This window comes from Delphinapterus leucas, chromosome 11 (genome assembly GCF_059928025.1).
Source record: "Delphinapterus leucas isolate spDelLeu-1000000601 "Yukka" chromosome 11, BTC_Dleu_Yukka2, whole genome shotgun sequence".
NCBI lineage: Eukaryota > Metazoa > Chordata > Mammalia > Artiodactyla > Monodontidae > Delphinapterus > Delphinapterus leucas.
Genome location: NC_143139.1, coordinates 39937177 through 39960097, shown reverse-complemented (window position 1 = coordinate 39960097; position 22921 = coordinate 39937177). Strand labels below are relative to the sequence as shown.

The 22921-nt window shown below is 41.4% G+C and overlaps 1 protein-coding gene across 1 annotated transcript in view; it reads left to right on the top strand.

Moving 5' to 3' along the window:
• The window catches only part of CERS5 (ceramide synthase 5), a 35133-nt gene extending 12911 nt beyond the window's left edge, over positions 1–22222 (top strand). Inside the window, exons 2-10 of the mRNA XM_022572191.3 lie at positions 11334–11439; positions 12051–12181; positions 12883–12940; positions 14810–14860; positions 15551–15643; positions 17280–17408; positions 17510–17616; positions 18422–18578; positions 21337–22222. Of these exons, the coding sequence (XP_022427899.2) occupies positions 11334–11439; positions 12051–12181; positions 12883–12940; positions 14810–14860; positions 15551–15643; positions 17280–17408; positions 17510–17616; positions 18422–18578; positions 21337–21513 (1009 nt within the window). The 3' untranslated portion in view covers positions 21514–22222. The remainder of the gene's footprint in view (positions 1–11333; positions 11440–12050; positions 12182–12882; positions 12941–14809; positions 14861–15550; positions 15644–17279; positions 17409–17509; positions 17617–18421; positions 18579–21336) is intronic.
• Positions 22223–22921: the final 699 nt, after the last annotated feature.

The window sequence follows — 22921 nt, the reverse complement described above, 5'->3', positions numbered from 1 at the left end:
CAGAGCACAGGCTCTGGACGCGCAGGCTCAGCGGCCATGGCTCACGGGCCCAGCCGCTCCGCGGCATGTGGGATCTTCCCGGACCGGGGCACAAACCCGTGTCCCCTGAATCGGCAAGCGGACTCTCAACCACTGCACCACCAGGGAAGCCCCCCTCACTGTAGTTTTGATTTGCATTTCTCTAATGATTAGTGATGTTGAGCATCTTTTCATGTGCTTGTTGCCAATCTGTATATCTTCTTTGGAGAAATGTCTATTTAGGTCTTCTGTCCATTTTTGGATTGGGTTGTTTGTTCTTTAGAGAAATATCTATTTAGGTCTTCTGCCCATTTTTGGATTGGGTTGTTTGTTTTTTTGATATTGAGCTGCATGAGCTGCTTGTATATTTTGGAAATTAATCCTTTGTCAGTTGCTTCATTTGCAAATATTTTCTCCCATGCTGAGAGTTGTCTTTTCGTCTTTTTTATGGTTTTCTTTGCTGTGCAAAAGCTTTTAAGTTTCATTAGGTCCCATTTGTTTATTTTTGTTTTTATTTCCATTACTCTAGGAGGTGGGTCAGAAAGGACCTTGCTGTGATTTATGTCATAGAGTGTTCTGCCTATGTTTTCCTCTAAGAGTTTGATAGTATCTGACCTTACATTTAGGTCATTAATCCATTTTGAGTTTATTTTTGTATACGGTGTTAGGGAGTGTTCTAATTTCATTCTTTTACATGTAGCTGTCTAGTTTTCCCAGAACCACTTATTGAAGAGGCTGGCTTTTCTCCATTGTATTCTCTTGCCTCCTTTATCAAAGATAAGGTGACCATATGTGCATGGGTTCATCTCTGGGCTTTCTATCCTGTTCAGTTGATTCATATTTCTGTTTTTGTGCCAGTACCATACTGTCTTGATTACTGTAGCTTTGTAGTGTAGTCTGAAGTCTGGGAGCCTGATTCCCCCAGCTCTGTTTTTCTTTCTCAAGATTGCTTTGGCTATTCAGGGTCTTTTGTGTTTCCATACAAATTGTGAATTTTTTGTTCTAGTTCTCTGAAAAATGCCATTGGTATTTTGATAGGGATTGCACTGAATCTGTAGATTGCTTTGGGTAGCATAGGCATTTTCACAATGTTGATTCTTCCAATCCAAGAACATGGTATATCTCTCCACCTGTTTGTATCATCTTTAATTTCTTTCATCAGTGTCTTATAGTTTTCTGCATATGGGTCTTTTGTCTCCTAGGTAGGTTTATTCCTAGATATTTTATTCTTTTTGTTGCAGTGGTAAATGGGAGTGTTTCTTTAATTTGTCTTTCAGATTTTTCATCATTAGTGTATAGGAATGCCAGAGATTTCTGTGCATTAATTTTATATCCTGCTACTCTACCAAATTCATTGATTAGCTCTAGTAGTTTTCTGGTAGCATCTTTAGGATTCTCTATGTATAGTATCATGTCATCTGCAAACAGTGACAGTTTTACTTCTTTTCCAATTTGGATTCCTTTTATTTCCTTTTCTTCTCTGATTGCTGTGGCTAAAACTTCCAAAACTATGTTGAATAATAGTGGTGAGAGTGGGCAACCTTGTCTTGTTCCTGATCTTAGAGGAAATGGTTTCAGTTTCTCACCATTGAGAGCAGTGTTGGCTGTGGGTTTGTCAATATATGGCCTTTATTATGTTGAGGTAGGTTCCCTCTATGCCCACTTTCTGGAGAGTTTTTATCATAAGTGGGTGTTGAATTTTGTCAAAAGCTTTCTCTGCATCTATTGAGATGATCATATGGTTTTTATCCTTCAATTTGTTAATATGGTGTATCACATTGATTGATTTGCATATATTGAAGAATCCTTGGCATTCCTGGGATAAAGCCCACTTGATCATGGTGTATGATCCTTTTAATGTGCTGTTGGATTCTGCTTGCTAGTATTTTGTTGAGGATTTTTGCATCTATGTTCATCAGTGATATTGGCCTGTAGTAGTTTTCTTTTTTTGTGACATCTTTGTCTGGTTTTGGTATCAGGGTGATGGTGGCCTCATAGAATGAGTTAGGGAGCGTTCCTCCCTCTGCTCTATTTTGGAAGAGTTTGAGAAGGATGGGTGTTAGCTCTTCTCTGAATGTTTGATAGAATTTACCTGTGAATCCATCTGGTCCTGGGCTTTCACTTGTTGGAAGATTTTTAATCACAGTCTCAATTTCAGTGCTTGTGATTGGTCTGTTTATATTTTCTGTTTCTTCCTGGTTCAGTCTTGGAAGGCTGTGCTTTTCTAAGAATTTGTCCATTTCTTCCAGGTTGTCCATTTTATTGGCGTATATTTGCTTGTAGTAATCTCTCCTGATCCTTTGTATTTCTGCACTGTCAGTTGTTACTTCTTTTTCATTTCTAATTCTGTTGATTCGAGTGTTCTCCCTTTTTTACTTGATGAGTCTGGCTAATGGTTTATCAGTTTTGTTTATCTTCTCAAAGAACCAGCTTTTAGTTTTACTGATCTTTGCTATTGTTTCCTTCATTTCTTTTTCATTTATTTCTGATCTGATCTTTATGATTTCTTTCCTTCTGTTAACTTTGTGTTTTTTAGTTCTTCTTTCTCTAATTGATTTAGGTGTGAGGTTAGGTTGTTTATTTGAGGTTTTTCTTGTTTCTTGAGGTAGGATTGTATTGCTATAAACTTCCCTCTTAGATGTGCTTTTGCTGCATCCCATAGGTTTTGGATCGTTGTGCTTTCATTGTCATTTGTGTCTCAGTATTTTTAGATTTCCTCTTTGATTTCTTCAGTGATCTTTTGGTTATTTAGTAGCGTATTGTTTAGCCTCCGTGTGTTTGTATTTTTTACAGTTTTTTTCCTGTAATTGTTATATAGTCTCATAGCACTGTGGTCGGAAAAGATACTTGATGCGATTTCAATTTTCTTGAATTTACCAAGGCTTGATTTGTGACCCAGGGTATGGTCTATCCTGGAGAATGTTCCATCAGCACTTGAGAAGAAAGTGTATTCTGTTGTTTTTGGATGGAATGTCCTATAAATATCCATTAAGTCCATCTTACTTAATGTGTCATTTAAAGCTTGTGTTTCCTTATTTATTTTAATTTTGGATGATCTGTCCATTGGTGAAAGTGGGGTGTTAAAGTCCCCTACTATGGTTGTGTTACTGTCGATTTCCCCTTTTATGGCTGTTTGCATTTGCCTTATGCATTGAGGTGCTCCTAGGTTGGGTGCATAAATATTTACAATTGTTATATCTTCTTCTTGGATTGATCCCTTGATCATTATGTAGTGTCCTTCCTTGTCTCTTGTAACATTCTTTATTTTAAAGTCTATTTTGTGTGATATGAGAATTGCTACTCCAGCTTTCTTTTGATTTCCATTTGCGTGGAATATCTTTTTCCATCCCCTCAACTTTCAGTCTGTATGTGTTCCTAGGTCTGAAGTGGGTCTCTTGTAGACACCATATATATGGGTCTTGTTTTTGTATCCATTCAGTCAGTCTGTGTCTTGGTTGGAGCATTTAATCCATTTACATTTAAGGTAATTATTGATATGTATGTTCCTATTACATTTTCTTAATTGTTTTGGGTTTGTTTTTGTAGGTCTTTTCCTCCTCTTGTGTTTCCTGCCTAGAGAAGTTTCTTTAGCATTTGTTGTAAAGCTGGTTTGGTGGTGCTGAATTCTCTTAACTTTTGCTTATCTGTAAAGGTTTAAATTTCTCCATCGAATCTGAATGAGATCCTTGCTGGGTAGAGTAATCCTGGTTGTGGGTTTTTCCCTTTCATCACTTTAAATATGTCCTGCCACTCCATTCTGGCTTGCAGAGTTTGTGCTGAAAGATCAGCTGTTAACCTTATGGGGATTCCCTTGTATGTTATTTGTTGCTTTTCCCTTGCTGCTTTTAATATTTTTTCTTTGTATTTAATTTTTGATAGTTTGATTAATATGTTTCTCTGCATGTTTCTCTTTGGATTTAACCTGTATGGTATTCTCTGTGCTTCCTGGACTTGGTTGACTTATTTCCTTTCCATGTTAGGGAAGTTTTCGACTATAATCTCTTAAAATATTTTCTCTGATCCTTTCTTTTTCTCTTCTTCTCCTGGGACCCCTATAATTCGAATGTTGTTGTGTGTAGTGTTATCCCAGAGGTCTCTGAGACCGTCCTCAATTCTTTTCATTCTTTTTTTCTTTATTCTGCTCCCTGGCAGTTATTTCCACCATTTTATCTTCCAGCTCACTTATCCGTTCTTCTGCCTCAGTTATTCGGTTATTGATTCCTTCTAGAGTATTTTTAATTTCATTTATTGTGTTGTTCACCATTGTTTGTTAGCTCTTTAATTCTTCTAGATCCTTGTTGAATGTTTCTTATGTTTTCTCCATTCTGTTTCCCAGATTTTGGATCCTCTTTACTATCATTACTCTGAATTCTTTTTCAGGTAGGTTGCCCATTTCATCTTCATTTATTTGGTCTTGTAGGTTTTTACCTTGCTCCTTCGTCTGTAACATTTTTTTTGTCGTTTCTTTTTTTTTGATGGTGGTGCTGTATTCCTGTCTTACTGGTTGTTTGGCCTGAGGCGTCCAGTACTGGAATTTGCAGGCAGTTGGGTAGAGATGGGTCTTGGTGCTGAGTTGAGGACCTCTGGGAGGCCTCACTCCAACTGATATTCCCTGGGGTCTGAGGTTCTCTGTTAGTCCAGCAGATTGGACTTGGAGCTCCCACCACAGGAGCTCGGGCCCGACCTCCGGCCTGGGAACCAAGATCCCACAAGCTTTGTGGCATGGTTAAAAAAAAAAAAAAGGAAGGAAGAAAGAAAGAAAAAAGGGAGCAGCACAATATGAAAGAGAAAAAACAAAATAGAATTAGAAAGATAAAAATTATATTAGGAAAAATAAAACTATAATTGAAACAACTGCAACAAGGTAAAATAAAACCACAACAGAAAAAAGAAAAAAAAAAGGTGGGTGGGGGGACAAGCCAAAAGGAGAGAACAATAACAAAGTATAAAGAATAAAATAAAATTAGAAAAATAGAAGATTTATTAGGAAAAATAAAAATATGAAAGAATCAACAGCAGTGAATCAACAATGTAAACCAGAACCCCAATCTAAAAGAGAAAAAAAGCCTTGGCCATGGGGGCAGAGTTTAGGCTGGGGTGGCACTTAGGCAGGGGCGGTGTTTATGGTGGGGTGGGGCCTAGGCGGGTGGGGGGTGATGTTTAAGCATGGGGCGTGGCCTCTGCTTAGGACCTGTGGGGAAGAGGAGAGGCAGCATGTCCAAAGTAGGGCCTCAAAAGTGAGGAGTTCCGTAGTTTGGAGGTAGGGCGCTGAGTGAGGGTGTGTGGGTGGGGTTTAGGCCCAGCTCGTTGGAGGGGGTCTCCAAGTGTAGAGTCGGGGCCCTGGGTGGGGGTGTAGGGGCGGGGCTTGGGCTCTGCACAGCAGGAGGGAGGCTCCGAGGGCAGAGGATTAGGCCCAGGAGCCGAGCAGGCTTCCTGGTGCCTAAGTGGACAGGGTGAGCAATGGCTCCGTTCCTTCGTGCCCCTCCCCCACCGTCTCCCCCAGGGTCTCCCCCATCGCCAGTGGACCCCTAACCGTGGGTGGGTCCCGCTGGGTGTAGGAACTCCTCCCCTCCCCCAGCCACCCCTTGGGGTGCTGGTCCTGGAGGTCTGGACTTTACTTTTGCTCCCCCTTCCCTCCCTCTCACTCCCTCAGGACCCGCTGGGCTGGAGGGAGCCTAGGTGGGCAGAGGATCAGGCCCGGGATCTCAGGAGGTGGGTAGGGGAAACCTAGCCACACTCCCTTTTGATCCTCTGCCCTCCCAATGGTCCCCCAATTTCCCCGTCTTCCCCTCCCCCAGCCACCCTTCAGGGGCGCCAGTCCCGTCCGGCCTCCACTTCTCCTCCCCCTTCACTCCCCCCACACACTACCGGGTCACTGGGGGTTCCTCCCGGCCCTTTAGGTGCCTGTGGTCCCCCTCTGGTGCCCGGTAGGTGCCCTAGTTGTGAAGAGACAGGAATTCCGCATCCTCCTGGTTTGCCATCTTGACTCCGCCCCCGAGTGTCCTTTTTACTTTCTCCTTCTCTTTCAACTCTTAGAAGTTACTTACATTTTTTGTTTGTTTGTTTGTTTGCGGTACTCGGGCCTCTCACTATTGTGGCCACTCCGGTTGCGGAGGACGCGCAGGCTCACTGGCCATGGCTCACGGGCCCAGCCGCTCCGCGGCATGTGGGATCTTCCCAGACCGGGGCACGAACCCGTGTCCCCTGCATCGGCAGGCGGACTCTCAACCACTGCGCCACCAGGGAAACCCACTTACATTTTTTAATGTGATTGGTTTATTAAGAATTAAGTTGTAGGGAATTCCCTGGCAGTCCAGTGGTTACGACTCTGCGCTTTCAGTGACGAGGGATTGGATTCAGTCCCTGGTTGGGGAACTAAGATCCTGCAAGCCGAGTGGCGTGGCCAAAAAAAAAAATTCAATTGTAAAGGGAATGGACTTTCTGAATGTTTTCTATGGGATTCTGCATTTGCTTCTAAATATCTCAGCTATCTTCTCTCCATGTTTGTGTGTGTGTGTGTGTGTCTGTCTGTCTCTCTATGTGGAGGGTGGTGGAGGGAGTATTCAGGTTCAAAATATTTAGTTACTCAATACTCTTCACCTAATGATATACCATCTTCATCAGTCTGGATAAGACCTTTCTCTTTTTATTGTATTTTCCCCTTCTTCATCTTGTTTTCTATTTCAGTTTCTTTGATGGTTATTTTTCTTTTTTATATATCAATTTTGACATTTTTATGTTTTTCCAGAAATTGATCTAAGCCAGTGCTTCCCAACCCAATCATGTTGCTGCACACATAGAAAATAATATGTGTATGCACAGTGGGGTATATGAGGCCAAAGACTACAGACAAGGGTGTCTGGCTACCACCCACCCCATGGACCACCCTGAGAGCTAAGAGCAGTATCTCAACATAAGTATAGCCCATCTTTGTTACTTTCCATGACACACTAGTTGAGAAGCTCGGTCTAGACTTTTGAATATATTTGTGTATAGTTCACATCCGTCAATGATTTTACAGTGGGTCACAAAGATAGAATTGTTGATATAGCTCTTGTCTCTGGTATGAAAAAGCAAAGCAGTGAGTAATTTCATCTTAATTAACCCAGGCTTAGGTCAGCTGCTGCCATGTATCTGGAGGACAGGAAAGGGGCAGAATGAAATGGTCTCTCTAGAGTAGGACAGATACAGTACAATCAGGTTGGGTCACTAGACTTACGTTCCTGGAGTGGCAAGTGGAAAGGAGTAGTTTACCGTTATAGACCACTAGATGCCTACTTATTCAGGTATGCAGGCAAAGGGTAGTCTGGTCTTACAAATTATTTTAAAACTTGGGTAATATTGATACTGGAGAGGACAGAAAATCACAAGATAAGTTTGACAATGTCGTCCAGCACAGCAGTTTTCAAACTATGATGTCAGGAATTTTTACACTATTAAAAGTTATCGAGGACCCCAGAGAGTTTTTGCTTATATGGATAATATCTATCAATATGTACTGTTTTAGAAATTAACATAGAAAAATGTTTAAATTGTATTTATTAGTTCACTTATAAATAACAATACATTGATTGTATTGGTAATATAACTAACGTTTTATGAAAAATTACTTTTCCAAAACAAAAAAAGATGTGAGGATAGCATTATTTTACATTTTTGTGAGCCTCTTTAATATCTGGTAGCTGTAGTCTCATATCAGTTCTGCATTCGATCTGTTGCTATATGTCATGTAAGCTGTGGAAAATTCCACTGTACACTCATGAGAGAATGAGAGAGAAAAGAATTATTATGAAACTATAGAATTATGAGAATAATTTTGACCTTGCAGAGCTCCTGAAAAGGGTCTCAGAGGTCTCCAGGCATGCTTTGAGGAGAGCTGATTTAACAGAAAGGATGAATGCTAATGCTAGGCTCTTTGGAGTTTGGCCAACCTATTTTATAAGTTATACTAAATGTCAGGTGAATGATGTAGAATGAACATATGACTAGGTGTGAACTTTCTCAAAGTTCTGATTTGAATTTTTTTTTTTTTGGTTGTGCCGCATGGCATGTGGGATCTTAGTTCCCCAACCAGGGATCCAACCTGCGCCCCCTGCAGTGGAAGCATGGAGTCTTAACCACTGGGCTGCCAGGGAAGTCCCCTGATATGAATTTTTTTATCACAGAAAAAATTCTTTAGACTTCCCTGGTTGTCAAGTGGGTAGGAACCTGCACTCCCAATGCAGGGGGCCTGGGTTCGATCCCGGTCAGTGAACTAGATCCCACAGGCATGCGGCAACTACGAGTTCGCATGCCGCAACTAAGAAGCCCGTGTGCTGCAACTAAACATGCCACAATGAAGATCCTTCGTGCTGCAGCTAAGACCTGGTGCAGCCAAATAAATGATTAAATAAATAAATACTTTTAAAAAATTCTTTTCCAATCGTAAGTCCTTATATTTGGTTTTGTGCTTCATGCTATAGCACAAAATCAGTGCCCAATAAATATTTGTCAAATAAACAAATTTTCTTAGAGTCTTACAGCTGTCACTGACTTGATGCCAGTAGCTTTATGTCTTTCATTGAACTCTGAACTAATGAGGGCAGGATGTGAGCTTATGACAACTCTAGGATATTAAGTCTGCTTCAAGGTCTAGATAATAAAGCAATCTTGGCTTCACCCAAGTGATCAGGGTACAAACCCATCCCTGTTGTGTGAAAGAGGGTTTCTTGCTCTTCTCACTTTGCTGGAGGTACCGTCAGGGAGTACCCACACTGAACTATCTGTTCCTAGTGAAAATAATAATAGCTGCCTTTTAATGCATGTTTACAAAGTGTCAGGTACTGGGTTAGGCATGCATTATGTCATCTCATCTTTAAAATAAACCTGTGAAGCAGATACTATTATCCTCATTCTGTAGGTGAGTAGCTTTCACAAAGTCTCTTAGCTGGTAAAATCTGTCTAACCCCAGGGCCTTTAATCACCTGACTGCATTGAGGAAGAGGCCTGGATCAGGGAGTAAGAGTAGGAATTGGAAAGGCAGTTTTTTGTTCTTGGATCTACCTCTTCACTCAATTAATGTAGGTGGGAGGAGACAGGGAGAGAGGATTCAGTGCTTTTATCTCTGATACAGGCATTAACTCAACAGCAAAGAATGGCTGCCTTTTTTTTTTCTTTTTTTTCTGGCTGTGCACGGCATGTGGGATCGTAGTTCCCGGACCAGGGGTCGAACCTGCGCCCGCTGCAGTGGAAGCACGGAGTCCTAAACACTGGACTACCAGGGAAGTCCCAAGAATGGCTGCCTTAATTACTCTTCTGGATGCTGATCAATGCTGGGTCCAAACTGAGCTCCAACAGAACAAGGGTGGAATTCACTAGACCTGTTCCTTGTCAATTGCTGAGCAACTACTGAGTACAGAACCTTGATAAACACAAAAACAGTATTCTCTGTGTTCACAAGGAGTTTAAACATGAATGGGGCTTTAAAATATTTGTACACAGAATTATATACCAGGAAGTATAAAGTATCTGTTAGCACTGGCATTTGAATAAAACTTTTATACCACCGGTGCAAAAGAGAGAAAAGAATGGGTAGCGGATGTGGCTTACTTTATCTGAATCAATGTTTCCCCATGGCTCAGGAACTTTGGTGATAAAGGTAAAAGAAGTTTTCATAGAGGAAGACAATAAACAAAGTTTCTTGTTTTCAGTCCCTCCCTTAGAGATAAATTCTGGATTTGAATGCAGATCAAGAAAATAGGTCAAGAGCATTCCATCTTACACCTCCCAGTTATAATTTCATCATGAGACTCCCTAAGATGCTAAGAGAGCTAAAACTGGTTTTGACTTATTCTGAAAGTGACTACGTAAAGCTTTTCCTAAGAGCTGAGGCTCATAAAAATCTATGGTTGTGTAGAACAGAGAGATCTTTCTTGCAGAACCAAGGAATAATTCCTCAATTTTCAAAGATGTAAAAGTTACAAGTTAGTTATAATCAATGATATCACTGTGGAATCTTAGAAAGAGAAAAAAATCTTTTATTTTTAAAATTTATTTATTTAATTTTTTTTTTTTTTGGCTGCGTTGGGTCTTTGTTGCTGCGTGCGGGCTTTCTCTAGTTGTGGCGAGCGGGGACTATTCTTTATTGCGGTGTGCAGGCTTCTCATTGTGGTGGCTTCTCTTGTTGCGGAGCATGGGCTCTAGGCGCGTGGGCTTCAGTAGTTGTGGTGCGTGGGCTCAGTAGTTGTGGCTCATGGGCTTTAGAGCTCAGGCTCAGTAGTTGCGGCGCATGGGCTTAGTTGCTCCGCAGCATGTGGGATCTCCCCAGACCAGGGATCAAACCCGTGTCCCCTGCGTTGGCAGGCGGATTCTTAACCACTGCGGCGCCAGGGAAGCCCAAGAAAAAAATCTTATACATCATCTCATATAACCCCTTCTTTTAGATGACAAAACCAAAACCCAAGAATTAAGCGACTTGACCAAGTTTATGTGACTTATTAGTGGTAGATCTGGGACTAGAATTGAGTACTAATAGGTAATTTCCTTCTTACCAGTCTTCGTAGTTTCCCATTTTCTTTCTTCAGAACTTCTGAAAGTTCAAAGTATTTCCGTATAGTCTTTTGATTAGGCAGGAAGGTGACCATGACCCGGGATATTTGTGTTTAGGAAGAGCTCAGTCTCAGTTCTACCTTGCCCTCCAGTTAAGATCTTCTTGATCATCTGATATAAGGAAAATTACCATTTATTAAGCACTTTCCTTGTGTCACGGTCTTCATATATGTAATATCATTGTACCTGCAAGATTCATGTAAAGTAGACCCGCTTCTAACATTTTAATGGGAATATGAATGCCCTGGGAATCTTGTTAGTGCAGATTCTGATTTTGCCAGTCTGAGATGGGGTTCAAGATTCTGTATTTCTAAAAAGCTTCTAGGAAAAACCAGTAATGCTGTTTATCTGTTGGCCTTGTGTTGAGTAGCAAGAATCTTAATCTTATAGATGAAAAAACTGAGCTTTAGCAAGATTAAATAAATTGCCCAAGTTCATACAGGCAGTAAATGGTAGACTAGTGATTTGATCTAGGTCTCTCTGATTCTAAAGCTCAAGATGTGATAAGGGAAGCCAGGGAAAAATGGAAGGAGAGCTTATGTTCCAATATTTCTTAAACAGGTCACTTCTCAAGTGAGTCAATGGCAGAATCCAGGACTAAATCAAAAAGTCCTGGCTCCGAGCCAAGTGTTTCCCCTTTTTCCTCTTATCAGTCCCCTAATCAGGATCTTTGCTTCATGCTTAGCAAACCATTTTTAGAATTGGCTTTTGGGTTTTCTCCATTACAGGTTTATTGCCAAACCCTGTGCACTCCATGTTGGCATCCAGGACAGTGGTCCTTATCAGGCCCAACCTAATGCCATCCTTGAAAAGGTGTTCATATCTGTTACCAAGGTAAGTGGGCAAAGAAACAGAGGAAGATTCGTGTGGGGGTTTATCCCATAGGGCAGGGGAGGATAAAAGAGCAAGTATTTCCAAGGGTAGGGATAGGATGGGATGATCTTTCACATTTGGGAAGTCCATAGAGCTATTAGGAAAACTTTATCCACTCAAGGAAATACCTTTGGGCCAGGATCCCTTAAATAAGTCAAGTTTACGTACATTTGAGTTTTAGGCCTAGTAGCCACCACCACCCCTCCTTCTCCCCCAGACACACATCATATTTTGATTTTGTTTTTCCGTGCTCCAGCTCTTGTCATTACCTAGTTGCATAATCAAATGGAAATGGTACTGATAGCCTTTGCGGTTGGGTTTTAATATCTCTTTTTACTTAGCTTGGGCTGGAGGGAGAAGACCAAACAAGGATGTGTATAGATGAATGGTAAAGGTCCTTGATGTGTAAAATAGTACTTCATACTAAAAATGACTTTGGGGATGAAACCTGGAAAGAAAAACATTACTTAAGTCACTATAGTTATTGCCGCTTTGCCACTCAACTAGTCAAAGGGATTTAATGAGAAGTTTGAAGAAAAAGGGATGTTCTGACTCTGGTCATACATCTGCAGTATCCTGATGAGAAAAGGCTGGAGGGCCTGTCAAAGCAACTGGACTGGGATGTCCGAAAAATCCAATGCTGGTTTCGTCATCGGAGGAATCAGGACAAGCCCCCAACGCTCACTAAATTCTGTGAAAGCATGTAGGTGTGCAGAAGGAGGTGGGGAGTGAGGAGAAGGGTGGAGTATGACTGGACTAAGGTTTTCTTTTTGGAACTCACTTCTCTTGTTAGGATAACAGTCAAGAGATGTGGAGGGCTAACTCTGTTATAGGCTGGGAAGAAGAGAACTGGAAGCCTGATCACCCTTAGTTTCTTGGACGTGCTTGCCCCTAAGCTAGATGTAGTTCCATTTTGTTCCCCTTTCCCAAATAAATTGGGAATGAATTCCTATACTGGCACTTACATAGGTAGATATGCATACCCTTGTATACCTGGGTAGAGATAGTACCAGCTTGCTCTAAATTGACATTTTAGTGGGAAGCATCCCTTTTCTGGACATACTATAATCCATTTCACTGGGTTTTTGCTGATTATCCTCTGGACACCGAGTGCTGTATTTCGCCTTGTCATGCAAAAAAAAATAACAGGCACTATCATCAGGGAGTCTAATATGGAAGAAAAGTTTACTAAAGACAGTATACACTTGTGGAAATCTATTTTAAACAGAGGCTGGAAGATTTTTATCTCTTTGGCTTTTTCGGTAACAGTATTTGTCCCTATTATGGGAACTTAATTTCTCACCAGTAACTGTCTTATCCCCAAATCTGCTCTCTTGACTTCTTTACTTCACAGACTTTCTTTTGAGTGAATATTTTTCTAACTTCTACTTCTTGCCCATCCAGGTGGAGATTCACTTTTTATTTATGTATATTCTGCTATGGAGTTAGATTTCTCTGGTCGGTGAGTCTGAACTTTCTCTGGTTCTCTGTTGGGTTCTAATCATACCTACATCCCTGGAGATAAGAGTTAAATACCTTTAGATTTTGTCCCTTACTCCCTTCTTTTTTTTCTTGGGATTTTTTTTTTCTTGTGATAAGCTAAATAGATTGTCTTCTGTCTGGGGCCTGACATCAGTAACCTCATGACTCTACTGTTTCTCCCATAAATAATGCTAATAATAAAAAATTAATTAAATCAGCATAGTACGTGATGATTTACAAAGCACTTGACAAAAGTCCTGTTCTTTCAAGGAGGAGACATTACAGAAATCAAGTCAGTAATTCATTATAGTGGGTAAAACAGGTATTATTCCTGCTTTTCAGTTAATTGTCAGAGTCAAAGAAGAATTTCAGGCTTTTTGATTCATGAGTCCTTTTTTTTTTTTCACTGTACCACACTATTTTCCTCTAAATGCAATAATTGAGGCTTCAAAATACATGAAACATAAAGAGGCAGAAAGAAGGGAAAAGGAAGAGAATAGACAAATATACAGTCATATTTGGAGATTTTAATACTCTTCGTAATTGACTAAATCACTAGACAAAAATCACTGAAGATGTAGAAGATTTAAACAACACAGTCAACCAATTTGGCCTAATTGACATTTATAGGACACTACACCAACAGCTGAAGAACATGTATTATTTTCAAGTGCACATGGAACACCAACTAAGATAACCATATGTTAGGCCATAAAATTAGTCTCAGCAAATTTTAAAATATTGAAATCTTACAAAATATGTTCTCTGACCATAATGGAATTAAAATAGAAATCAAATTAATAATAAAAAGATATCTAGAGAAATATTTGGAAGTTAAACAACTCTTCTAAATAACCCGAAGATCAAATAAGAAATCATAGGGAAATTAGAAAATATTTTGAATTGAATGATGCTGAAAATACAACATAACCAAAATGTGTGGCATGCAGCTAAAGCATACTTAAGAGGAAATTTATAACTTTAAATGTTTATATTAGAAAAGAAGAAAGCCAATGATCTAAGTTTTCACTTTAAGATCCAGAAAAAGAAGAGCAAAGTAAACCCAAAGTAAGTTAAAGGAAAGGAAAAAGCAAAAGCAAAAATCGATGAAATAGGCATTAGACAAATAATGGAGAAAATTAATAAAGCCAAAAGTTGGTTCTTTGAAAGGTTTAATTAAAATTGATAAACCCTTAGAAAAAAACAAGAAAACAAATTATCAGTATCAGGGAGAAAAAGAGGCTATCACGGGGATTTCCCTGTTTGTCCAATGTTAAGACTCCGCCTTCCAATGCAGGGAGTGCAGGTTCGATCCTGGTTGGGGAACTAAGGTCCCACATGCTGTGGGGTGTGGCCAAAACTTAAAAAAAAAAAAAAAAGCTATCACTACATGTCCTGTAGACATTGAAAGAATAATAGGACAAGATTGTGAACAATTTAACAGTAATAAATTCAACAACTTAGATGAAATGGACTTAATTGAAACTCCATTAGAGATTATTACTTTTGACTTGTGAATCTTTGGCATGGAGATCTCGCTCTCAGTTATTAAATGAAATCATTGTCTTCCTGCCTCCCAGTTTCCTATATATTCCAGGTTGTGATGTTTCCAGAAACTATCCTAGAGCTCTCATTGCTCTTACATACCTCAAAGCATGGTTTCTCTCTTTGTAATAACACTTTCTTGTTCTAGAAGAAAAGTCTAGCCATTTAGTTACCCTAAATTCTGTCAAGAGGGATTCCTTTTTCTTTCCCAACTCTTTTGCCCCAAGCATAGAGAGAAAGGGATTATATAGATGAGCCAGGGGAGAATTCTAAGGGCTGACTTAGATTATCTGTTTTCTCTTAGTCGCCTTGGTTCTGGGACACCCGACAATGCTGGCACAGTTACCCTTATCAGGTAGGATCTGAGCCCTTTCAAGACAGGGGTCTTATGTGTGTGTGTAAGATGGGGTTGGGGAGAGTACATTGCCAGTCCCAAGGGAAGATGGCACATTTCCTTGGGATTCTTGAGGGATTAGGGACTGAGTCTCTTTGAGTCATATATTCAGGTATCTATTTTTGGGGTCCCCATAAGCAGTGAAATCCAGTGATCTGTTTGTTCCAGGTTCCTATATTCACCCTAATTGGGCTGGAAAGAAAAACAGCTTCCTGGCACTTAATGAGGTGCTTTCTGGTTCATGTGTCTCTTTTGAATCCCTCAAGATTTTCTACTATGGTTCTAGTCCATAGTAGAAAAATGTCAGGGGGCTGCTAACAGAGTAGAAGAAAGAAAGGCCTCAGTGTATTTAATCCCCTGAAAAGCACTAATTGCCCAGAATTCTAGACACACTGATTTGGTTGTGCTATAGTATGTGTTAACCTTATCTGATCTCTGAAAGATGAGAGCTGAAGATGTGTATGTGGAAGGGAAGAGGTTTAAGCCTCCACACCAATCCAAAGTCTGTTAGCTATTGCAGATCTTGGAAGATGATGGAGAGGAAGGTTATTTAATAATTTGGGGTATGGCTCCTCTGAGAGGGAGAAATTTGGGGAGGTGGAATGAGTCTTGGACTAGCTGGTATTTTAACTACTACTTTCTCTCTTCCAGCCTCTCACAAATGGGCTTTATTACTATTATATCATGGAATTGGCTTTCTATTGGTCTCTTATGTTTTCTCAGTTTACAGACATTAAAAGAAAGGTAAGGACATTGGCTCCCTCAACTCCCTGACTTATTGCATCCTCCTTTCCAGCAGCTATCATTATTGTCATTGTGATAGATTCCCTGCCCTGATTGGGACCACAAAAGAGGGAGAAAGCAGGTTTACTGGGACTTTCAGCTCTTTGTAATGTTCTCAGAAGTGAGGCCTGACTAATGATGAAGTATATTTGAGGCACTCAGGGCAGCCCAGGATGAAAACAGTTAACCGCCTAAGAAGCATAGCCTTTTCCTCATTTTCTCCAAGGCTCTTACATATACAAAGCTCAGGAAACTTAGTCTGAGCTTAGTTCCTAAGCTCAGAACGTAGGGATAGTAAGCCCTGATCCAGGAAAAGCCTTGATTCCAGAAAAGCTAGATCTGGCTTTTGTTTGGCATTAGGGACCCTTGTTCCCTCTCTGTTCTCCCTTCTTGGTGACCCCACTTACTTAAAGAATGTCAGTTGGAAGGGGTTTAGGATGATTTAGTTTACCCTTTTCTTACTGTTTAGAAAACGAAGATTCAGAGAACTGAGTTGACTTGCCCACAGAGTGGCAAAGTTGGAAATGACTGAAGTTTTTTATAAGCAGACAGAAAGGGCAGAATCTTCACCTTTTATTGGTGTCCACCTGACATAATGCAGTTCCAGCAGCTCTAACCCTAATCTGTCACTAACTTGTGGTTATCTTTGGTAAGGAAAATCAGGGTTAGCCTTTGTGGGAATGGATTGAAATTGATCTGGGTTATTAGTTGTTGTGTAACCTAGAAGCTTGATACACAATTCAGATGCCTTTCACCCTCCTATGATTAGTAGACACAGGTCTCCTTACTAAAATTTTATTTTAATACATGACGCATATAAAAAGGTTTGTAATACATATGTTGGTTTTAAAACATTCTAGAACGTGTATTTGTAAACTCATCCCCAACTCAAGAGCTAAAATATACCATTGTATCTGTCTCTGTGGAGAGCACAGACTTTATATCCTTGCTTCTCTGATGCAGATTTACCTGCCCTCTCCCACCCTCTCTCCCTCACTGGGCTGGGAAATATTTATTAGATATGTCTGATAACTCAGGTATTTAGAGATTTCTCCAGGGCTAACCTTGGCATTTGAACCCAAGAGGAAGTTTGAGCTTTAAATCTGAAAGCAGGGAGTGCTTGTAGTAAGATGGATTGTTTAGCATGTCTCTGAAACGTTTTGGAATAGTTTAGCTTTGCCCCCTTCACAAACCTCCCCTTTCTGTTAGGTCCCTTTGGTTGAAATTTCCTTCATCAAAGCAGAAGAGTCTTAGACTTTCAAGGATATCTGAAATATCTAAGGCTTGTATGCCTGACTACCACCTGGGAAATTATTTCCAAGTGTCAGCTCAGCATCCAAGCTCTACATGTTCTGCAACTACCAAAGAAAATTGTTATTTTCTGTGTTTTGAGCTATATTAACGTAGATTATGGGTCAGTCATTGACGTAGAGAGTTTTGGGTCAAATGTTAGGCAGCTCCCTGAGGGAGAATTTAAACAAAATGGAACTTCTAAGGGGTGGGATAAGACCCTCTGAGAACAATGCAGGACATTGAGTTGGCCGGCAGCTCTATGGCCTTGCCTTTACCTGCCTGTTTTATTTCCATTCCTTCCTAGGACTTTCTGATCATGTTTGTGCATCACTTGGCCACCATTGGGCTCATTACCTTCTCCTACATCAACAACATGGTTCGAGTGGGAACTCTGGTCATGTGTCTACATGATGCCTCAGACTTCTTGCTGGAGGTAAGACCCCAACCCCCCTTTCCTCACTATTCCTCTTTCTTTACTTTTCCTCCTGAGAACTGGCTTTCTCCCCAGCTCAATTCTTATCTTCCTTTCTCCAGGCAGCCAAGCTGGCCAATTATGCCAAGTATCAGCGTCTCTGTGACACCCTTTTTGTGATCTTCAGTGCTATTTTTGTGGTGACTCGTCTAGGAATCTATCCATTCTGGTAAGTGGTAGGGCTGTGGAGCTATGGTAGATACGTAGCCATAAACTGGTGATACCTTTCACCAGTTGAGGGAACAGACCACCAAGGTTCCCTAACCCTAAATATTGCTCTGCTTCTTCCTTGACCTAACCTGACCCTTTATGGACTCTCGAAGGACCTCATTTCCCTTGCACAATATTTCTAGTGAGGTGTGATCTAGACTGAGAGCATCCAACTCACTTAGCTGTGGCTCGCCTGACTCATCTCTGAGGAGCAGTCTTCATTTTATGCCTAAGTAATTCCTTTGCCTTCTTTTGTACTGATTACAAAATTCTCAGGCTCTTGCTTGTTTTCCTGCTCTATACCCTGTCTCCCACCCTGACCAACACACACACACACCACTCTCACTTCTACACTCACTACTTTATGATACAAAGTCATTGACTCTGTGGGTTGGAGATTCTCCTTAGTCTGAGGGAGTCAGCTGCCAGCTGTCCTATATGTGCCTGAGGATCTGAGTAATTCCTAGGATTATGATTAAAATTGGTGTCCCAAACCTGTGAAACTCTGTATATTTGAAGTGATTAATAATATGACTTACTCTGTCAGTTGCTAAGATTTCTATATCTTTCCTTATCCCTAAAGATAGAAAACTCCATGGGCCCCTTTCTTTATTCTTTTCTCACTGTGGATGAATATCTCTGGAACTTCAACTGATAGAAGGTATGGGGAGAAAACACAACGTTCTGCTTTCCAGGGAATTCAGCTTCATCCCTATCTGTCTGGCTTTGACTCTGGAATCTGACCATTGGCCTCCCTCTTACAGGATTCTGAACACGACCCTCTTTGAGAGTTGGGAGATGATCGGCCCCTATCCCTCCTGGTGGCTCTTCAATGGCCTTCTCCTGATCCTACAGGTTCTGCATGTCATCTGGTCCTACCTAATTGCACGAATTGCTTTCAAAGCCTTGATCCGAGGAAAGGTGAGGATGAAAGATGGCTTCTTTCTTTGGGGCTGGGTGGGAAAATAGGTATTACCCAGCAAAGAGCCTAGGGCTCCAAAGTTTCCATCTTTTCTTTAAGTATGAGTGTTTAGCCATCTAAGACATGACTTAGATGTCAGAGGAAGGATCTGCCTTCTTCCTGTCCCTTAGGAATGACCATTGTAAAATAATAAACAGGATTAGGTTTGGAGATGACCTCAACCATTTCCTACCCCTTACCTACCTACTTTGTGGATTTCATATTTTTGTTTTTAGCATGGGAACCTTTTTTCAAAGGAAATCATATGCAGAGCTCCAAGATATAAACTGTATAAAAGCAGAGATGTTAGATTGCCTAGGAGTAGTTTGGTAAGTCGCAAGCCATCCCAAGATGGCCACACTGTGATGTTCAAGATATGGTTTATGTAAGGGACTAAGTACCGATCTCACCTTACTGTTGTATGAGGCAGGGGTCTTAAGTGAGATAGGTCTTTAGGGTTTCAAATACCCATCTTATGCCAAGAGCCCAAAAGCACAAAGAAAGATCATTCAGTGATAAAACTCATAACTGAATTTTGCAAATTCTGAAGCAGTCAGACTGTTAGCCTGCGGGCTGGGGATTCAGCCTTCGGTAATACACAATCCCAAGGGGAGGGGCTCTGGTAGAGGATACACTGACTCTAGGACAAAGGGATGGAATGTTTCCCAGGAATATATGATCCCTTGTGTCGCTATTCTTTTTTGTTTTGTTTTGTTTTTCTTTTTCTTTTTTTGCGGTACGCGGGCCTCTCACTGTTGTGGCCTCTCCCGTTGCGGAGCACAGGCTCCAGACGCGCAGGCTCAGCGGCCATGGCTCACGGGCCCAGCTGCTCCGCGGCATGTGGGATCTTCCCGGACCGGGGCACGAACCCGTGTCCCCTGCATCAGCAGGCGGACTCTCAACCACTGCGCCACCAGGGAAGCCCTTGTGTCGCTGTTCTTTATGGCTGCAATTGGTTTCAGAACTTGCTCAGTGTGCCTGTGCATCTTGCTGTAGCTACTGGACATCTCTCTTCTCCCCTGCTCTTTCCTGACCAGGTGACCTATCCAGGAAGGATTAGACCCAGACTTTGTACTCTCCACTCTTTTCTCACCTCCTTCCTTTTTTCTATGCCTGGTGGGAGCTGGACAGTTTCATCTCTTGCATGTAAGTGTATCTGTGCTTCTGGTGTTCAGTGAAGCATGTCTGTCTGAATGTGTTTCTCTTCCTTCCTGCTTTCCATTCTGTTTCCCTGGGTTGTATCAGAGCATGTATCTCTCCTGACTCCAGCCACGGTGCCAGTCGGGTGAATGGTCACATGGGAGGCAGCTACTGGCTGAAGAGTAAGGTGGTTGGTATGGGGACTTCAGCGTAGATGGACTTGTAGGGCTGCTGGCAGCCTACTCCTCTGGGCCTCCCCGCATCTGCACTTCTGTGACTAGGGGGTGTGCAGGGCACTGAGGAGAATCAAAGAAGAAAATATTTTCACTTCTTTAAAAAACTCTGCCATTTTATATGGAGCTCAGGTTGGGCCATTGTTGAATGGAGCTCAAGTTGCCAGGTTCTTTTTCCTAAATTGAGGCAAGATTAGAGTCTACTCATTTTTTTTCCCCTTTCTGTTTTTCCTTTCCTTCCCACCCACCCACTGCCCCCCTCCTTTTTGAGCCTCCCTTTCCCTCAAATTTAGACACACTGCCCTCTGGTGGAAATTTCCTAAAGATCAGATAATCAGTTCATTATCTGGGTTCAGAGGTCGATAGCTATAATAAACCATAGAATCTTAGAGCTAACCAAAGCAATTACCCCACCCCTTGGCAATAGCAATTGTAGTTTTGTTTCCTTCTCACCCCCTTCTCTTAGTTACTTTAAAAAAACAAAAACAACAAAAAAAACACATTTATTATCCTTCAGTTCGGGAGGGCAAAAGTCTGACATAGGTTTCCCTGGGTTTCTCTCCTTTACTTTTATGGTCCACGGTAGAGAATCTGAAATACTGTGCTTGGTATGCAGGATAGTTTAGATTGAAAAACACTACTCTAATCCAAATCCTTCATTTGAAAATATAGAACAAAAAGCTGAGGTTGAAAGGTAAAGATTCATAGAGAGTAGCATGATTGGGACTGGGATTTTTTACTCGCTGACTGCCAGTCTACTTTTCTTTTTACCATACTGTGTATCTTGGGGTTGCTCAAGAGAAGTAACTATCAACACCCTATGACCCTAGTCATAGGGTGTCAATAGTTGAGCCCAGGAAGAGCCCAGTTGTGGATCAGCTTTGGGGATAAAGCAAAACTCTGGATAACCAAAACTGCAGTGGCCACACCACCAGAAGATAGAAGCAATGATGATAGCCATATGTATTGTTTGTGTTGGCCTTTTCTTTTCTTGAGGTACAAGAGGAGAAAGGGTGTCTGTGGAGTTTCCTTCAAACCTAAACCACAACTGGGTGAATGATTTCAGCTCTTTTAGGCTGGTCCTGAAAGATAAACTCCTCTACCAAGATGGCCACTTATTCCATTGAGAACGGAATTAGAGATGATGAGAGAGAAACCCAGAAAGCAGGCAAAGGATATTCACAACAGCCTCTGTGGTCCAGATAGTATTTTGAGTCAGGTGCCACCAGAAAGTAGGCCAGATTGGGAGCAATGCCCAAACATGGGCTCTGTGGGCTTTGTCTGTCTTATGATTCTAGAAAAGTTCTGTCCTTACCTTTTCTACCTTTGGCCTCATCCCACCCAGGTATCTAAGGATGATCGCAGTGATGTGGAAAGCAGCTCAGAAGAAGAAGATATGACCAGTAACACAAAAGGCCCCTGTGGCCGCAGCTCCAGCAATGGTGCCGGTCGGGTGAATGGTCACATGGGAGGCAGCTACTGGCTGAAGAGTAAGGTGGTTGGTATGGGGACTTCAGCATAGATGGACTTGTAGGGCTGCTGGCAACCTACTCCTCTGGGCCTCCCCGCATCTGCACTCCTGTGACTAGGGCGTGTGCAGGGCACTGAGGAGAATCAAAGAAGCAAATATTTTCACTTTTTTTAAAAAACTCTGCCATTTTGTATTTAATAGCCTCCAGGTTCTTTCAGTAATGTTATTTGCTCTGTGTGTGCGTGTGTGTGTGTGCATATGTGTGCACATGTGCATATGCATTTGTGCATATGTGTGAGTTTCGTTGCCTAGGTTGGAGCACAAGCCTGGTCCCCTTTGAACCCACCTCAATCCCAGATTTGGCTGCATCTTGAATTATGCTGGCTCCAGAGAGTCCCCTCCCTTGTTGCCCATGGCTCTTGAAGCTCTGGCCATCTGAATGGAGCAGCTAAGTTCACTCCAGGTTTCTGCACTGTTCCTCCTTTGGAGATGGAATATTTCACACGACGTTATATAGAAACAGACAACCATGAATGGATGGCCAGGATTGCTGTGGCCCCTAGCTAGGTCCCCTTCCTGCCACCTGGTAGTGATGGACAGCTGCTGATAGATACCCTGCTCTTTATTCAGTGGTACGCAGGGAGTTGGGGGGTGGGAGGAGCAGGTGAGCTGAGGGCTGGAGGACAACAGCCACTGGGTGAGTTGTTAACGGTTTATACTATTGTTTACTCTTCTGTGATTAAAAGTGCTTCAACCCTCATCTGCTGTCTCAACCTCTTTAGTGACTCTGTCCCCAATCCCCTGAACCCATAATCTAATTAAGAACTTTTTCAGGTCTGATTCTAGAGGCCATTGGACACCAAGTTTTTCCTTTCTGTGCATGCTGGAAAGAGAGCGCCTGCATTTTAGGGCTTTATATTTTAAGAAAAAAGAAACATGTGTAATGACCATAAGAAAAAATACTGAGCAGATGAAAGCATGTATATTACTAAAGCAACAAAGGCTGTGGTTGAAGAGCTAAGACACCTTGAGTATTTCCTGTATTTCCCATTTTATTGAATACAGAGACTGCCAGTTAACATCTTAAGATTGCGATAAGTGAGTCTAAGCAGATGTTTTCTCTTTTAGTTCTGTTTTCTCTTTTAGCCTATGGAGAAACAGTCTTCCTAATCTAGATTTTTCTCTAGTTGAGGTCAAGGCAGAATTACTAATAGTAGTATTCATCTCTTAAAATAGTTTTCCATTTAGTGAATATTCAGATTACCAAAATATTTCCAGATGCTCTTGTGTACATTAAGACATATGGTGTGCTTCATTGTTAGGGAGATGGATCAAAATTGAAAGAAGTAGGTTATTGTTCTAAGAATCAGATACTCATTTGATGTTCATTGACATTATTGGGATATTGACTCTACTAAACTTACTGAGTGGCTGGATTTTAAAAAGACTTACTATAGGG